At 40.7% G+C, this 16,510-nt stretch overlaps 1 protein-coding gene and 1 long non-coding RNA gene across 3 annotated transcripts in view; one reads left to right on the top strand and one right to left on the bottom strand.

Moving 5' to 3' along the window:
• Positions 1 to 13,779, top strand: part of chd2 (chromodomain helicase DNA binding protein 2) — a 28,663-nt gene extending 14,884 nt beyond the window's left edge. For both annotated transcript variants that reach the window (XM_007566412.2, XM_007566413.2), the window contains 30 exons: positions 20 to 120; positions 1,504 to 1,545; positions 1,645 to 1,823; positions 1,924 to 2,048; positions 2,120 to 2,336; positions 2,419 to 2,508; positions 2,595 to 2,785; positions 2,859 to 3,047; positions 3,151 to 3,313; positions 4,053 to 4,205; positions 4,673 to 4,744; positions 4,905 to 5,054; positions 5,545 to 5,693; positions 5,787 to 5,883; positions 5,969 to 6,061; positions 6,696 to 6,869; positions 7,075 to 7,244; positions 7,334 to 7,375; positions 7,452 to 7,591; positions 7,698 to 7,836; positions 7,931 to 8,081; positions 8,920 to 9,042; positions 9,136 to 9,258; positions 9,627 to 9,767; positions 9,906 to 10,022; positions 10,106 to 10,284; positions 10,382 to 10,481; positions 10,556 to 10,745; positions 10,865 to 11,111; positions 12,106 to 13,779. In XM_007566412.2, coding sequence (XP_007566474.1) covers positions 20 to 120; positions 1,504 to 1,545; positions 1,645 to 1,823; positions 1,924 to 2,048; positions 2,120 to 2,336; positions 2,419 to 2,508; positions 2,595 to 2,785; positions 2,859 to 3,047; positions 3,151 to 3,313; positions 4,053 to 4,205; positions 4,673 to 4,744; positions 4,905 to 5,054; positions 5,545 to 5,693; positions 5,787 to 5,883; positions 5,969 to 6,061; positions 6,696 to 6,869; positions 7,075 to 7,244; positions 7,334 to 7,375; positions 7,452 to 7,591; positions 7,698 to 7,836; positions 7,931 to 8,081; positions 8,920 to 9,042; positions 9,136 to 9,258; positions 9,627 to 9,767; positions 9,906 to 10,022; positions 10,106 to 10,284; positions 10,382 to 10,481; positions 10,556 to 10,745; positions 10,865 to 11,111; positions 12,106 to 12,391 — 4,333 coding nt within the window. In that variant the 3' untranslated portion in view covers positions 12,392 to 13,779. The remainder of the gene's footprint in view (positions 1 to 19; positions 121 to 1,503; positions 1,546 to 1,644; positions 1,824 to 1,923; positions 2,049 to 2,119; positions 2,337 to 2,418; positions 2,509 to 2,594; positions 2,786 to 2,858; positions 3,048 to 3,150; positions 3,314 to 4,052; positions 4,206 to 4,672; positions 4,745 to 4,904; positions 5,055 to 5,544; positions 5,694 to 5,786; positions 5,884 to 5,968; positions 6,062 to 6,695; positions 6,870 to 7,074; positions 7,245 to 7,333; positions 7,376 to 7,451; positions 7,592 to 7,697; positions 7,837 to 7,930; positions 8,082 to 8,919; positions 9,043 to 9,135; positions 9,259 to 9,626; positions 9,768 to 9,905; positions 10,023 to 10,105; positions 10,285 to 10,381; positions 10,482 to 10,555; positions 10,746 to 10,864; positions 11,112 to 12,105) is intronic.
• Positions 13,780 to 15,030: 1,251 nt separating this feature from the next.
• LOC107837937 (uncharacterized) lies at positions 15,031 to 16,504 on the bottom strand. Its single transcript, XR_001663988.1, has 2 exons — positions 16,054 to 16,504; positions 15,031 to 15,959 (listed from the first exon to the last, which is right to left on the bottom strand). It is a non-coding gene; the product is annotated as an uncharacterized LOC107837937 (long non-coding RNA).
• Between the last annotated feature and the right edge of the window lie 6 nt (positions 16,505 to 16,510).

Below are 16,510 nucleotides of genomic sequence, written 5' to 3' on the forward strand. Positions count from 1 at the left end.
TGATCGAATCCGTTTTCAGGTTAAATAAAGCGTCTCCGGAGGATGTGGAGTTTCATAACTGCCAGCAGGAGCTCACAGCTGACCTGACCAAGCAGTTTCAAGTTGTGGAGCGAGTCATTGGTAAGAAGTTAGCAACAGCTCCTCAGGATGGGTACTGCTACTTTCTGATTTAAGTTTAGTATTGGCACAGATCCTGTATAATCTGGGAAAAAAAATATAAAAATCCAACATCCATTATTTACTTAGTAGAATGTATTGGGATGGGATCCTGTCTTACAGACATGAGAAATACTTGACAAGATATTAATAAATGAAAATAAGGGCGATTACATTATCTGTTGTTTTTCATTTTCTTTTTTTTCTTTTTTAAATAAATTATTACTGTAATGAAGCCAAAGCTAGTGATGATTTCAAAGTAATTTATAGATGTATCTGCATAAACTCAGGGACTGCTGGGGGTGCACGAATGCAGACATTTTGTTTTTAGCAGTGGGGTTGCTCTAAATGTGCCCCCAAAACCAAGGTATCTACCAGCAGAACATTTTAACACATAATAATGTCTTTTAAAGTCTGCAAACCTTTTAACAGTCGTCTAAAATCCTGTTATGTGGCTGAACTCATGCTGCATATCGGTTTACTCTGCAGCTTAAAGCTGCTTCTGTTCATGATTTATCAACTGTAGGTTCAATATTTAGGGCAAAGGTAGCACCTTGTGTGACTTGATGAGGGTATTTATATATTTAAGCTGTAAATCTCACCAGTGGCAGAGATGAGAGGCTGCTGTGTAGGTGTCAGCTTTATAGAACTAGTCTTTAAGAGTTTTGGGGGTTGATTTGAAGGTTTTGGGTCAGGTTACACAGAAGCTAGGCACAGTCTTGACTTAAAGTACCATAGTTCATGGTATTAAAAAAAAAAATCATATAAAATTAACTATATTTAGGGCTGTAATGAATCCTCGAGTGATTCAAGTACCTCGATTAATACAATTCCTCGTGGAAAATCTATCAGACGGGCTTTTCCGAGTGTTCGATTTACTAAAATATTTGTTTACAACAGCCCTAATTGTATCAAGTGAATGAACTGTGCCTTTTGGCTAAGTCTCCCTCGACTAGCAAGCAACATGTGGGGGTGGGGGCAGCCCTGATTTGCTCTTGGCGTCATCCAGCTGGTGGAAACTCTGGCAAGTCTGACATTTAGCAGAAACAACTCTGGACTGTAGGAACAGTACGATGGGTAATCTGAGAAAACTTAACCAATCAGGTGAAGCTTGGTACATTTACTTAGCCCAGTCCTGATGTTTATGAACTGTTTGAGATTACGTTTGAAGTTCCTCTCTAGCTCAAAGTTTCCCAGTTTAATGAAAACACTTGATTCTGGAGATGTTTTTCAGCTGTAGCCTCCAGTAGTTCAGCATCATTGCTCAATCCATCACTATCTATTCCTTGCTCAACCAGAACCCTTTTTTTTTTTAATGTTTTGTTTTTTCTTTTTTCTTACCAACAGCAACCAAAACGGGAAAGACTCCAGGTTCCTCTGATTTTCCCTGTACGTTCCTCCTCGCATTCTGACTTTTAACTAAATTAACTTTAAAAAGGTTGCAAACTTGTTAACTTTTGTTTGATTGTTCCCTGTGTTTTCAAACAGCCCACAGTCACAAGACTCCGTCCTCAAACGAGCCGGAGTACCTGTGCAAGTGGATGGGCTTGCCGTACTCCGAGTGCAGCTGGGAGGACGGCGCCTTGGTCAGGAAGAAGTTTCAGCACTGCATCGACGGCTTCATGAGCCGCAACTCCAGTAAAACCATCCCGTCCAAGGACTGCAAGGTGGGAGGTTAAGCAGAGCTAACAAAACATGGCTTCGTCTCAGAAGTACAATTTTTAAGTCACAATTTATTTTATTTTTTATTTTTTTTTGCAATCTCAGGTATTAAAGCAACGGCCGAGGTTTGTCGCCTTAAAGAAACAGCCATCGTATATTGGCGATGAGAACCTTGAGCTAAGAGATTACCAGCTGGACGGGCTGAACTGGCTGGCTCACTCCTGGTGCAGGTAGTTTACCGACGGGGTTGATGGTTTTATGTTGCTCTGATCCCAGTAAAGAATCCGCTCTCCACTCGCAGGTGCAACAGCGTCATCCTGGCCGACGAGATGGGGCTGGGGAAGACCATCCAGACCATCTCCTTCCTGTCCTACCTGTTCCACCAGCATCAGCTCTACGGACCCTTTCTGGTGGTGGTGCCTCTGTCCACGCTGACCTCCTGGCAGAGGGAGTTTGACACCTGGGCTCCGGACATGAACGTGGTGGTCTACTTGGGCGACGTCATGAGCAGGAAAACGGTTCGTTTGACTTTGACTCCGACTGTTTGTTTGTTTTTTTTTCTTAAGCATCTCGTGGCTCACATGTTGATTCGTGTTTTAGATCCGTGACTACGAGTGGGTGAACCATCAAACCAAAAGAATCCGTTTCAACGCCCTCTTAACTACCTATGAGATTCTGCTTAAAGACAAGGTTGGGACATTATTTTTGATAGGTCTCTGTTCTGGTTCTGTAACGTTTTAAAAGATTCTTAAAAATGTGGTGATCTTTGACTCCAGGGCGTCCTGGGGAATATTAACTGGGCCTTCCTGGGTGTGGATGAAGCTCACAGGCTGAAGAATGATGACTCCCTGCTCTACAAATCCTTAATGGAGTTCAGATCCAACCATAGACTCCTCATTACCGGCACTCCGCTTCAGAACTCCCTCAAGGAGCTCTGGTCTCTGTTACACTTCCTCATGCCCGACAAGTACGTCCTGCTTCGCACGCTTTAAAATAAACAGACAGGAGGGAGACTTGTTTAATATCTGTTATCACTTCAGGTTTGACTCCTGGGAGGATTTTGATAATGAACACGGAAAAGGGAGGGACAACGGCTATCAGAGTCTCCACAAAGTGCTGGAGCCGTTCCTGCTCCGAAGGGTCAAGAAAGATGTGGAGAAATCTCTACCTGCCAAGGTGGAGCAAATCCTCCGCGTTGACATGTCGGCACAGCAGAAACAGTTCTACAAGTAGGATTTTTTTTTTTTATTGTTTTTCCTCTCTAACCTTAATTGCATGAATCATTTTTTTTATAAATCACGTCTTACTAAATGTGCCGTCCTTGTTCTCCAGGTGGATTTTAACAAGGAATTACAAAGCCCTCTCCAAAGGCACCCGCGGCAGCTCCAGTGGCTTCCTAAACATTGTGATGGAGCTTAAAAAGTGCTGCAACCACAGTTTCCTCATTAAGCAGCCGGAGGAGGGAGACGGAGAAACGCAGCTGGAAACCCTCCAGGTTTGTCTCATCCTGAGCTTCCTTCAGCTCCAGGCGTCTCCTCTGGACGCTTCTGCTGGGTGTTATCTATAATACGCAGTCAGAATGCATGGAGAAGTCTGAAGTGTTTTCCAGATTGGGACGAACATTGAACAAATGATATTTTTTTTTCCTTTCTAATACTTGCCTCAACATCTGATTGTTAAATCCATTTGTCCTTCCTTTAAAACTTTAAATTCTTCCCTTCAGCTTCCTTTCGTTCAATCCCTTCTTGATCAAATCTGTATTTTCTTGAATCAGATTTTTGTTCTTTTTCCTTTTCTGTTCCTTTAAACTTCTATGTCTCCCTTCAGCATATTTTATTAATTCCTTTCTGTCTTTCTTCAGTCCTTTATTTGATCATTGCCGGTTTTTCTTTCCTTCCTTTCCTCCACTCTACTTCCTTCAGTGGTTTTAAACTTCATTTCATTCCTTTCTCCTTTCCTTCATTCCTTTGTCTCCAACCTGTTCTTTAGTCTTTTTTTTCCTTCAATCTCTCATCCGTTTTTAAACCTTGTTTTCTGCGGGTCCTCTAAGATTTAAAGCTTAACCTGTGTAAGAAAATCACTAAATGACCTTTTATATTTATCCTCAAAAATTTATTAAAATCTGTAAATGTAATTATTACAGAAATATGTTGAATTTAGGCATAAATTCTTTCAAAACTTTATAGAAGAAATGTTCTTCATGTGTGTGTGTTTTTTTTCCTCATTTCTTCCAGGCTTTGGTGAGGGGCAGTGGAAAGCTGGTCCTGCTGGACAAGCTGCTGACCCGACTCCGCGAACGAGGCAACAGAGTCCTGATCTTCTCCCAGATGGTCAGGATGTTGGACATACTGGCCGAATATCTCACAAAGAAGCGATACCCTTTTCAGGTGAGATTTGAACGTTTCATCCATACTCTGCTCAAATTAGCTTTGACACAACATGGGAACCTCTGTTCAATCAGTGGGACGTAAAAACAGAAGAAACTGAATTTGAAACGTTGCCGTCTCTCTGTCCCGTTTAAAGTAAAGCTTCTTTTAGTGTCCTTAAACAAAGGCAAATGGCTTCTTTCTGAAAACAGATTTCGGTTTTTGACCCTTGCTTGTATGCATGTTTACACTGAAGGGTCCTTCAGAGGTTGCACTCAGCAGGATTAGTCTCGGATGTCAGCGTTGTTGGACACGGGCTTCGGTTTATTTATATCAGCAAGTTATTTGCTGCTGCAGACCAGCAGGAGGTTCTGCAAGTCACCCGACTTAGATTGTTTCCTCTGACTCGGTCGCTGCGTTACTGTGTTGTGGTCGGTCTGCAGAAAATAACCGGAGCATATTTAAAATGCGAATCTCACTGTTTGCAGCGGCTGGACGGTTCCATAAAGGGAGAAATCCGAAAGCAGGCGCTGGACCACTTTAATGCAGAGGGATCAGAGGTACGCCTACTTTGAATTGCTGTTGATGAAAGTTGCAATTTCTCTCATAATATTCTGTCAAATCTAACACCACTACCTGGAGTGGAGTCTGACCCTGAATGTTTTGTCCAGAAACACTCATGTTTTTTTTTTTGTTTGTTGCGTTGCCTTTGTTTTGCAGGATTTCTGCTTCCTGTTATCCACCAGAGCTGGAGGTTTGGGTATTAACTTGGCCTCGGCGGACACCGTCGTCATATTCGACTCAGACTGGAACCCTCAGAACGACCTGCAGGCCCAGGCCAGAGCCCACAGGATCGGACAGAAGAAGCAGGTAATTTAAAGTCCTAAATTTATCCGGCCTTTCCGTCATAGGTCTTAAATTTCATTATGTCGTGTTAAATTTGTGCGTGCATCACTTCTTCTATTGGTTAGTTTTATTCCATTTTACTCCATCTATTCACGTTTTGTCGATGAAATGATTTAAGTCATTTGTTTTGTGGTTTGGAGTTGATGCTGGCGCGTTAGCGTGCTTCACGCTGTGAGAGAACTGAAAGACTCATGCATGCGTAAAGATGCACCAATCGGGCTTTTACTGGCTGATTCAGATTGCAGGGTGATTATCCCCACATATGCATGAAAGCATAAATCCTCCCAACGTTTTCTTTGATTTAATAAATTCACAAAAGTTAGCACAAGTTGGTTTGTCTGAAATTCTTGCGTTGCTAAATGACAAAGATATTACATTTAACCTTCTGAAATTGCTGTCGTACCAAGAGGAGTTAAGAGGATCGTTTCATTGTAAACATTGTGTTTCCTCGCAGGTGAATATATATCGGCTCGTCACCAAAGGAACGGTGGAAGAGGACATCATCGAGAGGGCAAAGAAGAAGATGGTTTTGGACCATCTGGTCATTCAGAGAATGGACACGACAGGTCGAACGGTTCTGGATAACAACTCAGGAAACTCAAAGTGAGACTTGCAGTAATTGCAGCTACTCAGCTCTTGTTTTATATGTTGTTGTTGTTTTTTTTTACATTTTTATCTTGTTTTTTTTTTTTACAGTTCAAACCCCTTCAATAAAGAAGAACTGACCGCTATTCTCAAGTTTGGTGCTGAAGATCTGTTCAAAGAGGCAGAGGGAGAGGAGTCCGAACCACAGGTAGGACAGTGTGGAGGTTAATATGATTTGGGCTGGAATGTTTTGCTACGTTTTTGACTGTTAAAACACATTTTCTCATTTTCAGGAGATGGATATAGAAGAGATCTTGAGGTTGGCAGAAACAAGAGAAACGGATCAAGGCTCCAGCGCTACAGATGAGCTTCTGTCACAGTTTAAGGTGCCTGCATTGGCTGGTTTTTCCTTTTTTGTTTTTTCTGTTACATAAAGCTAAAATTTATTAGGGCTGAAATTATAAATAGTGATTAATCTCTTAATCAACTCAACTAATTCAGAAATCAATTATTAACTTGAGTATACAAATTCCAAACAAGGCTATTTGCTGGAAGAACGGCACAATCAGATTTAATTAAGCCAAAACTGTGCAAAAAATATAAACATTTTCCATCTTCAAATCTGTTCTACTCAGACCTCCTCAAGTGGCATTTTTGTCTCACCTGGTTCAAATGATGTTAAAAAATGTATATTAAACAACTTTTGCTATCCATTCATTAATCGGTTAATCCAAAAATAATCAACAGAATTAGTAGGCAGATTGTTTGTAGCTGCAGATGGATCTTTTGCTACAAATGATTTGACAAAGTGTAAGTGAATTATTTGCATATTTACATGTCAAAATCCGTTTCTAATAGTGCGTAAAAAAAGGCTCGAGTGCTTAAATGGAAAATCTGCAGAATGTGCCTGTTTTGTTATTTAATTAATCGTCTGAATAATTGATAAGATAGTCGATTACTAGAATAATCATCAGTTGCAGTCCTAAAATATATTTCTTAAACTCTCCTCCTTCCTTTCAGGTCGCCAACTTCTCCAGCATGGAAGACACCACTCCGGAGTTTGAGGAGAAGCCCATACGGGAATGGGACGACATCATTCCCGAGGAGCAGCGGCGTAAAATTGAGGAGGAGGAGAAGCAGCGAGAGATGGAAGACATCTTCATGCTGCCCAGGAGCAGGAGCTCCAACAAGAGGGTAGGGCTGAGAGGCAATTTAGTCTTGTGTTCTTAGAATCAAGAAGTTACACTATTTTCACTCAGTCATTTTAGAAATAAGGAAAATTGTGCATAGTCATAAAGATCTCCTGCAGATATCTCATTTGGCTCAAAGCCAGTTTGACTCTTAACGCTACTTTTTCTTTGTTTTTGTTTTTTTTTTTTGTTTTGTTTTGTTTTTTCAGGCTCAAGCCAATGACAGCGACAGCGATGTGGGCTCGAAGCTCAAGCAGCGCTCGTCTGGCTCGGACAGCGAGACGGACGACAGCGACGACGACAAGAAGCCGAAGAAAAGAGGCAGACCTCGAGCTCGCAAGAACAACGTGGAGGGCTTCACCGACGCAGAAATCCGCAGGTACATCGTTCAGCTGCCTTACATAAAATCAAACGGAATCAGATGCACTTAGGAGGCTGACGTAAATCTGTTCCTTATCCCTTTAACAGATTCATTAAAGCCTATAAGAAGTTTGGATCTCCACTGGAGAGGTAAATTTAATGAGAACGTGCTCATCGCTGGAGCTTCACCAGCTTTAGATTTGACAAACGCGCTTCCTGTTTCCAGACTGGAAGCCATCGCCCGAGACTCTGAGTTGGTGGACAAATCCATCGCGGACCTGAAGAGGCTGGGCGAACTGATTCACTCCAGCTGTGTGACGGCCGTGCAGGAGCACGAGGAGCAGCTCAAAGAGAACCCAGTTGAAGGTTTGTAGCTTGTGTTTATTTTGAAGGTAAAACTTTGACTTTTTCCCCCCACTTATTAGCCAAAAGAATTACAAAAAATAAATAAATAAATATGTTTTTCTTTCAGCCAAAGGTCCTGGGAAACGCAGAGGAATCAACATCAAGATTTCAGGAGTTCAGGTCAATGCCAAGTCAATCATCCAGCACGAGGAGGAGTTTGAGCCGCTGCACAAAGTCGTGCCCCTCATCCCCGCTGAGAGGAACAAGTGAGAAACTTCTGTCTTTATCTGCTCTGCCACATTGTTGTGTTTCTGAAGAGTTTAACATAAATGCCACCCCCCCCACCCCCCTTTTCTTTAGGTTCAAGCTGACTTGCAGGGTTAAAGTCGCCCACTTCGACGTGGAGTGGGATCTGCAGGACGACACTCAGCTTCTACTGGGCATCTACGAGCACGGCTTTGGAAACTGGGATCTGATAAAGACAGATCCTGACCTGCAGCTGGCTGATAAGGCAGGTTTAATTATCTTCCACTGCTTTGAAGTCCCAGCACTTTCATGAAGAGTTTTATTCAATGATTAATTAGCTTCTTAATATTTAAAAAACTGAAATTGCGTCCTACCGTGACTAACATAACGGGAAATGAATTGTTACGCTCATAATTAAGCCTGTCACAATAAGCAATAAATCAATTTAATGATAAATTGCAATAACGGTTGACATTAACTGTCAAGACAATAGTTAATTTTAACTGTTGTTAAAGAGATTAATATAATTGAAAAGTCGACATTTTGAGAAATACTGCAAACATTTAACTCTTGGTACAAAGCAGTTTGCACTACCTGCCACTTTTTCTGTTTTCCATGTCAAAACTGAATGATTATTATTATTTTTTTTAAAATGCAATTTTATTTACGGTCTCCATAATTCTTTTTATTTGTTGTTTTGTTTGTTTATTTTGGATATTTAGAATGCTTTCCAGTTCCAGTGTTGATGTTCTTTAGAAATGAAAGACAAAATGCAAATTGTAATCCAGAAAATATGGTAGATGGGTTTTATTTTTAGATGTAAACAAAAAATTTGAAGAAGTAACAATTTTTTTATATATATATATATATTAGTTTTTAAGCAAATGTCTCCTGTTTGTAGACCAACACTAAGAACATATTTAGCTGATATTAGCTGGTTAATTAGTTCTTTTCCATTCCCACTCCTACACTCCGGCTCTCCACTCATAACCTCCCTGCTCTGATTTTAAAACATTGACATCTGACCTTTTTGGTCAGTAGCTCTTTAAAAAAACAAACAAACGGGAATCGTAAAATCTAACGTCTCTTGTCCTTCTGCACAGATTCTTCCAGACGACCCAAACAAGAAGCCTCAGGGCAAGCAGTTGCAGGCGAGAGCCGAGTATCTGCTCAAGCTGCTCAAGAAAGAGCAAGACAACGCGATTCTGTCTAAATCCGGAGAGGAGGTGAGCTGCCAGTCGTCAAATAGCAGTTTCTCCGTTGAGCGTGATTTACATTTTCATTTACACCGCTTCGCTTTTCTGGTCTTTTCTTCCAAGGTTAAAGTGAGGAAGAGGAAGCCCCGAGCTAAGAAGGAAGCCAAGGTTCTCAAAGACGAGCAGGGCAACGAGATCTCGTCCCCCCGGCTGTCCGATAACCCGTCAGAGGAAGGAGAGGTCAAGGTCAGTCAGCTCCTCAGAGGCTCAACTAACTGATTTTTTATTTTTCTCACATTTGGAGTAGAACTTTAAATTCGTTTTCTTTTGGGGTTAAAATTAGATTTTTTTTAAGAGTCATACTACATATGAATTTTAATAAGCTGCCTTTTATTTGTGCAATGACAGTAACTCACCTTTACATCAAAAATGCTGAGCGATTGGAACCACTGTGATAGTTTCATTGAAGCGTTTTAAACGCTGTAAACCTTTTCACTTAATGTCTGCATCGGCACACTAAAGAGCAGCTTCAAGTAGAGTTTAATTTCTTAATAATATTTGCATTCCTTGACCTTCCACTCATTGTTTTCCTCGTGGCTTCGTGTTTTGAGCAGGAAGAGGGAGCGGAGAAGTCTCCTGTGAAGAAGAGGCAAAAGAAAAAAGATAACAAGGAAAACAAAGAAAAACAGGGAACACCTAAAAAAGAGAAAGACGGAGACAAGGAAAAGAAAACTGCCAAGCCCAGAAAGGAGAAGGTATCTTAGAACTTTACCTCCAGAATTCAGTGGTTTTTATGGAATAAGTCTACATATACATACCAGATAAATGATCTAGGCACATCCTAAGTGGCTTGTCAGCATAATCACTTGCTGGTGTGTATTCTTGTTCGCCAGGCTAAAGGAGCCAAAGGGAAGAAGACTCAAGGTCCAGTCCACATCACGGCCGGTTCCGAGCCTGTTCCCATCGAAGGAAAAGAGGACGACGAGCTCGACCAGGAAACCTTTAGCATTGTGAGTTGAGCAACGATGCAGTGAGACGGGTTTTGTTTTCGTTCCCCAGCGTAGGCATTAGTGTGTGACGTTCTCGTTTGCAGTGTAAGGAGCGCATGCGGCCGGTGAAGAAGGCCCTCAAGCAGCTGGACAAACCCGATGAAGGGCTGTCTGACCAGGAGCAGCTCCAGCACACACGCACATGCCTGCTGAAGATCGGAGACCGAATCACAGAGTGCCTTAAAGCGTACAGCGACCCAGAACATGTCAAGATGTGGCGCAGGTAAAAAATAAAATAAAATAAAAAAAGTGATATCTTGGTTGAATTAAACTTCAGACTCCTCTGGTCAGCTAATCGTTTTCTGTCCTTTGTTGTTTAGGAATCTCTGGATTTTTGTGTCAAAGTTTACAGAGTTCAGTGCCAGAAAGCTCCACAAGCTTTACAAAATGGCTCAGAAGAAGCGATCGCACGATGAAGAGGTAAGTTGGAGTATCTTGGTGGGAACACGAGCTGCCGTGTGTTATCGCCACTAAATACATCGTGACGTTTCCAGAAGGAGCACAAGAAGAAGGACGATCCCTCAGGGAGGATAAAATCCTTCAGACCAGAACCTTCGGGGTCCAGCCGAGACTCCACAGGCACGCCTTCCTCCAAATCCGGGCCTTTCCCGAGCCAATCAGGAACACACGGACACCACAGGGAACCGTACAACGCTGCTAACAAACGACACTTTGGCAACAACGGTGCGTGTGGACCAAGCAGCCTTACTTCAAAGCCCAAACGATTCTTTTTAAATTCCAAACAAGCAAAACTGTCACTATTCAACTGCTTAATGTTTTTATTTTTTATTTTTTCTCCACAGATCGGGGAGACTGGTCGAGGGACCGTAAATACGGTTACCAAGGAAACAGCAATCAGCCTTGGCAGGGAGACCGCCACCATCCATACGACCCTCATCGTTACAAGGATCACTACGGAGATCGACGTCCCCATGGAGACGCGTATCGAAGCTCAGGAGGTTACCGTAACAACACCTCTCCTCGAAAAAGGCCATATGAGCAGTACGGCAACGACAGGGACCACCGGGGACATCGGCCCTATTACGACAGGTGAGATGAGACTTTTTCATCTGACTTTTACTACATGATGGTTACATAGAGGAAAAATACATGACAGCGGCCCAGGGTGGCATTCCATCAGGGGGCAGCATGAGCAAGTGATTTAAAAAAAAAAAAAAAAAAAAGGAATCTGGATTTCCTTTTTTACTCATCGTTGGTTCAAAATTAGAAATGCATCTGAAATATAGGAATGAAATATATTTATAAAAATATAGCATGAAAAAAATTGCAGGCAGTTTACACCTAAACTAAAATATTATGTACTGATCAGGTTCTTTAAAACACTTTTTTTATTTTTTTATTTCTGAAAGTCAAAGCATATTATTTTGTTTATGAGAACAAAAACTACATATGTACAAAAGAAAAGAGGGACTCATGCAGGGCATGGTTGTATCTGTGTGAGGGAAGGAGGGAAAAAAAGGAAAAAGTTTTACTGGTTTAAACAAAACCAAGAAAATTTGATTAAATTTAGAGGCTTGGAAAAACTTAAAATGGAAATGTCCAAATTTCATATGAAGTGCTTCCTAAGCTCACCAGCGTTCATCATCATTTAAAATTTCCGCCCTATTTAGCTGGTCAACAGCAAGGACAGGAAAGTCGGGGGGTTTTTTCTCAGCAAGCATCTGAAAAGTTGCTCAGCTGACTTTCTAAAACATTGCGCTGTCACCAACACGCTTCACCATCAGAAGCCAGAAAAGGTCGATGCTGAAGGAACTTTCTGTTCAGACTGCTCTATCCAACAATATTAGAGTTGAGTGGAAGAACTATAATATTTTCCTCTATGTAGAAGTGTGGTAGAAAAGACATTTAAACTATAGGAACATTTTATCAGTCTTATGTAATACTCTAATTTTATAAAGACAGAATTTTTGGGTTTATATTTACTATAAGCCATTTGGATCAATATGAAGAGGAATAACATCTTGAAATATATCACCAATAATTCTAAACACATGGACATGGAATCCTGAATCATGTCTTTCAGGCATCCGGACCCCAAACGGAGACGTCCCGACGAGTTCCACCCCAGCTACCACCAGGGCAGGGACGGCCCTCCTCAGGACTTCAGGAGGATGCCGGATCACAGAGCGCAGGGTCCGCCGGGGCCGGATCACTACAACCGGCCCTTCCACCCGGACAAACCCCTCCCGCTGATGGACCCCCGCTCCCCGCAGGCCCAGAAGTCTCCGCAGGACTCCCGCTCCCCGCTGGAGCGCCCCATGGATCCCGGCCTTATGGCGGACCCAAACTGGAATAGCAGGAAAACATAAAGCCTCCAGGGCCACGAGGAGTCTCCATTGATAAGCTGACTGTTGAAGAAAGGGAATCAACATGTACTGTCTTTACCAGCAAACTTTCTCCCAGTGTTTGTGATTGTAAGACGGAAGGAAATGAACTAAACTGTGCATCTTTATTTAAATGAACTGCCTCCTCAGTTGATCATGAAGCAACTGAGTGGAATGACTGCGGAAGCTTAGTCCTATGGACTATTAGAAGGGAGATTTGGATCCATAAACTGATGAATGATCTCAGTCCTAAAAGTGCCTGAAAGTGTTGGCCTTCTGAAGGGTAAATGTACGGGAATGTTCCCGGAGCAACCATGGACACTTGTTTTTTTTTTTTTTGTTTTTTTTTTTCCTGTGCTTAGCTTTAAGTATTGCAAAAAGATGTCATCAGAAGTTGAATGTGTTAATCATTTGCACCTTGGAAACATGTTGACCATGTAGCTGAAGAGAATCACGGAGTTTTCACTGTGCAGATGAAGAGGATTTCATCTGAGGTTGCTGGAAATTTGATTAAACAAGCCGGCATCACTCAGGAGAACTTTTGATTTTTTTTATTTTTATTTTTTTTTCTTTTAAATACAATTCACATTTCTCATGCGTACCGTGATGTACCATTTCTGTAACTATGTATCTATTCAAGTCATTGCCATCCCTTCTGCTCTGTTCACTTTAGTCTTTCCTTGCCAATATTGAAGCTATCACAGCAGTATTTATGACTTTTTCAGGAGTTCATAACACTATAAATCCAAACAATCCTTTATTATGCCTTGCAGTATTATGGTATCAGAAATGGTACTTTGCTCCTTTTAAGTAATTCACCTTTTCTGCCCTAATCAGGCGTTCTGTTTCTGCCCACAGATGGTTGTACACTGCCATTATTTGTTACTCCTCCTGTGCCAAATCTGCTTTCATCCCACCTTTCTTCTGGTCTCTTTAAGCTTCTTTAAGTACCATTTCTGTTTCCAGGATCAAACTGCAGAACGGTTGATGAATAGTGCTGACGGAATATGAAAGTGCTGCTCTTAGCTAAATTATAAATCGATTAAAAGCTCAAAAAAGGATAACATATTCTGGTAATTTCATGTAGATTTCTGGTAGAAGTGATGATTTTAGGGGCAAAAGTATAAAAACTATGGTATGATTTTTTTAAATTATTATTATTTTTGGAGGGGGGGGCACTTACAGTCAACTTCTTACAGTGAACAACCAGCTGTTGTTTTTTTCTCCCACTCAAAACAAACTACAGTTCCTGTATTATGTTCTGTAAGAAAGTTTAAATAATTTATATTTGTGACAAAACCACTCTTCATGAAAAAACTTTGCTGTACATATGTTTGGACATATGTAATAAACTTTGTTACACAAAAAAAAAAGTCTGTTGTTGATACCAGGTTCAATCTAAAATCACATTTGGAACAACAATGTTTTTGATGCTCCTTAACATTATTATTTTTTTTTAATTTAAGTAGTAGACAAAATAAAAAAATTCACCATTTTATTCAAATTTATTATTTCACCAGCTGAAAACTAACTAAACAGTAGTTTTGCACCATTGCCTTATGAAAAAAGAGGAATATTGGTTTCTTTTTTCTATTTCCTGGTTCTAGAAAATGTTTTAGTTAATTTTTGCTGACGTGAACAAGAAAACTGCAGATCTTTCTTTCAAAACACTTGGTACATTATTGTGTTTAGCCAAGTTTAATGAGTGGCCTAATGCTGAATAAAGATGTTGGCGTTTGTGGTCCTATTTACTAGCAATAATCTAAAAGAAGCCAAATTCTTTGTCTTCTACTTAATTTCACTCATTGTTTTTCCACTTTGGTTTAGAAATTGACGGTTGTTGCATTCTATGCACTACCCATGCCATCATGTTTCAAACCAAGTATCTTAAATTTTGTTTTTGTTGAGATGCTTAAACCAGCTGTTGATTAGTTCACACACCATAAGTGATTCCTAATTATTAATGCAGTGCTTTGAGTCAGTTTTCCCTGAAAATGATCTCAAATTATCTTCTTGTGTGCCTTGTCCAACAAACAACTAATCATGGTTAAACCTGGACTCAGTTAGGGATCACATTTCATTAAGTAAACCTAATTTAAGGGGGTGGGAGGGAAGACGAGTGAAGGAGGACAAAAAGTAGCACACAAAAAGAAGACAGGGAGTGTTCAAAAGAAGCAAGGAGTGACTAAATGAAGGAAAAAAAGGATGAGTGGCAGAGGAAGGGGGGGAAAAAGAAGGAGTGACAAAGAAAGGATGGGAAGGACATCAAATTTAGATAATAGTGACGTGAAACTCTGGAAAAAAGTTTCTCCATACTCCAATACTCTGTTTTCAGGTAAAAAAAAAAGGTGAAATCAAAAATAACTTTAGAGTGACATCATTTCCTACTGCAGCAGTAATATGCATGCTTATTTAATCTATTGTCCTCCACTGAATTTAAAAGTTTTGCTTATTTTGTTAAGCTAGTCAGAGGTTTTACTAAAAAAAAAAAAAAAGGTGATAAGAGATTGGTGTTAAGACATCTAGTAGCTCCATGTTTGAACAGGAGGGGGCAGTCAAACACTAGAAATTATTAGCAGAAAAACGTTCCAACTGGAACAACTGAGACAAAGGAAGGCAGTTCATTGACAAGACTTTGTCTTTTATTCAATAAATAACTTACATTATCAACAGCTGGCATGTGGGACCACATCAGATTTACATTAGAACACAGTTTGATCTTTCTGGCCTATCCCGGTCAGCTAGTTTGTACAATCCATTTTACGCATCAGAATGAAAAGAAAAACCAAACATAAAGTGCATCAAACTCAAACACACAAACGCCACAGAACATTTTCCTACATTCTCTTTTTCAGAAAGGTGGGCTGCGTTAAAACATCTACGGTAAACAAGAGATATTCTCATTCTGTCAACGTGTGTGCTGTCTTGAAAAACTGTTCTATGGCGTTTGTGTTGCTGAAAAATAATTAAAAAAATCCTCTTCTTTTTTTTTTTGTTTTTAAAGAATTAGAGGCTCACATTCACTGAAAACATTGTGTACAAATCTGAAGGGATAAATTCAAAAACACAACGGGTGATATACAAATCTAAACACAACAATGCACAAAACCTATGTACAATTCTCACAGAATACAAGTCGAACCAGATACTGTAAAACACACAAGTTACATCCATTAACACAAGGTTTAACACCACTACTATTTTGTTGTTGGGAGTGTATTTAGAACGCATTTTCAGAACAGCAGTGAGAAGGGCCTGCCGCACACTTTCGGCGTAAACTATAAACGACAGTAAAGCCGAAAATCTAGTAATAGCGTGGAGCAGATGCTGCAGCTGAAAGACATCCTCCAGCAAGAAGCATGTATTGACATGACACCCCCCCCTCAAAAAAAAAAAGCAACTGTATTTTCTCACTGTATGGCAAACACGAGTTATATACAACAAAGGTTCCCGTAATGTAAGGAGCTTGAGGCTGAGAGATGAAAATTCAGTTAGGAGGCAAACGTTGGCACAGGAAGGCGTTCTTTGGCAACAACTTCAGCCATGAGATCACCTTTTCTCTCTCTCTCTCTCTCTAAAATTCAGTTAGGAGGCAAACGTTGGCACAGGAAGGCGTTCTTTGGCAACAACTTCAGCCATGAGATCACCTTTTCTCTCTCTCTCTCTCTCTCTCTCCTGTACAGGACGTGCTTATTGTTTAGCCAGTGTGACTCAGTCAAGTCTCGGTCTGTAAATGCTTAAAACCAAACAGCGGTGACGTCTCCTGAGCCGAACAGCCGCCATCTTTACTGTCGTTAAAATGGAGCTGTCGCAGTCCGATCGGTTGATCGACCTCCTTCCAAAGCGCCAGTAAAGTTGCTTCTTTCTGCAGCGTTCACACAACAGACTTAAAAAAAGAAACGAACAGTGTGTCAGCTTAAACAATAGCGGGGCCGCCTGTGTGTCACTGACAAATGACGCGTTTCTATTGATTCCAGTTGGTGATTTGGCAGAAGGAGACTATTTTGTCTTTTATTTCTCCAAAATATTCTGGGAGCAACACAAAGACATGAGAAAGATCCCCCTCTGGGGTTTTTTTTTTTTTCCTTTTTATATATATATATA

The sequence above is a fragment of the Poecilia formosa genome, unplaced genomic scaffold (assembly GCF_000485575.1).
Source record: "Poecilia formosa unplaced genomic scaffold, Poecilia_formosa-5.1.2 Scaffold191, whole genome shotgun sequence".
Taxonomy (NCBI): Eukaryota; Metazoa; Chordata; class Actinopteri; order Cyprinodontiformes; family Poeciliidae; genus Poecilia; species Poecilia formosa.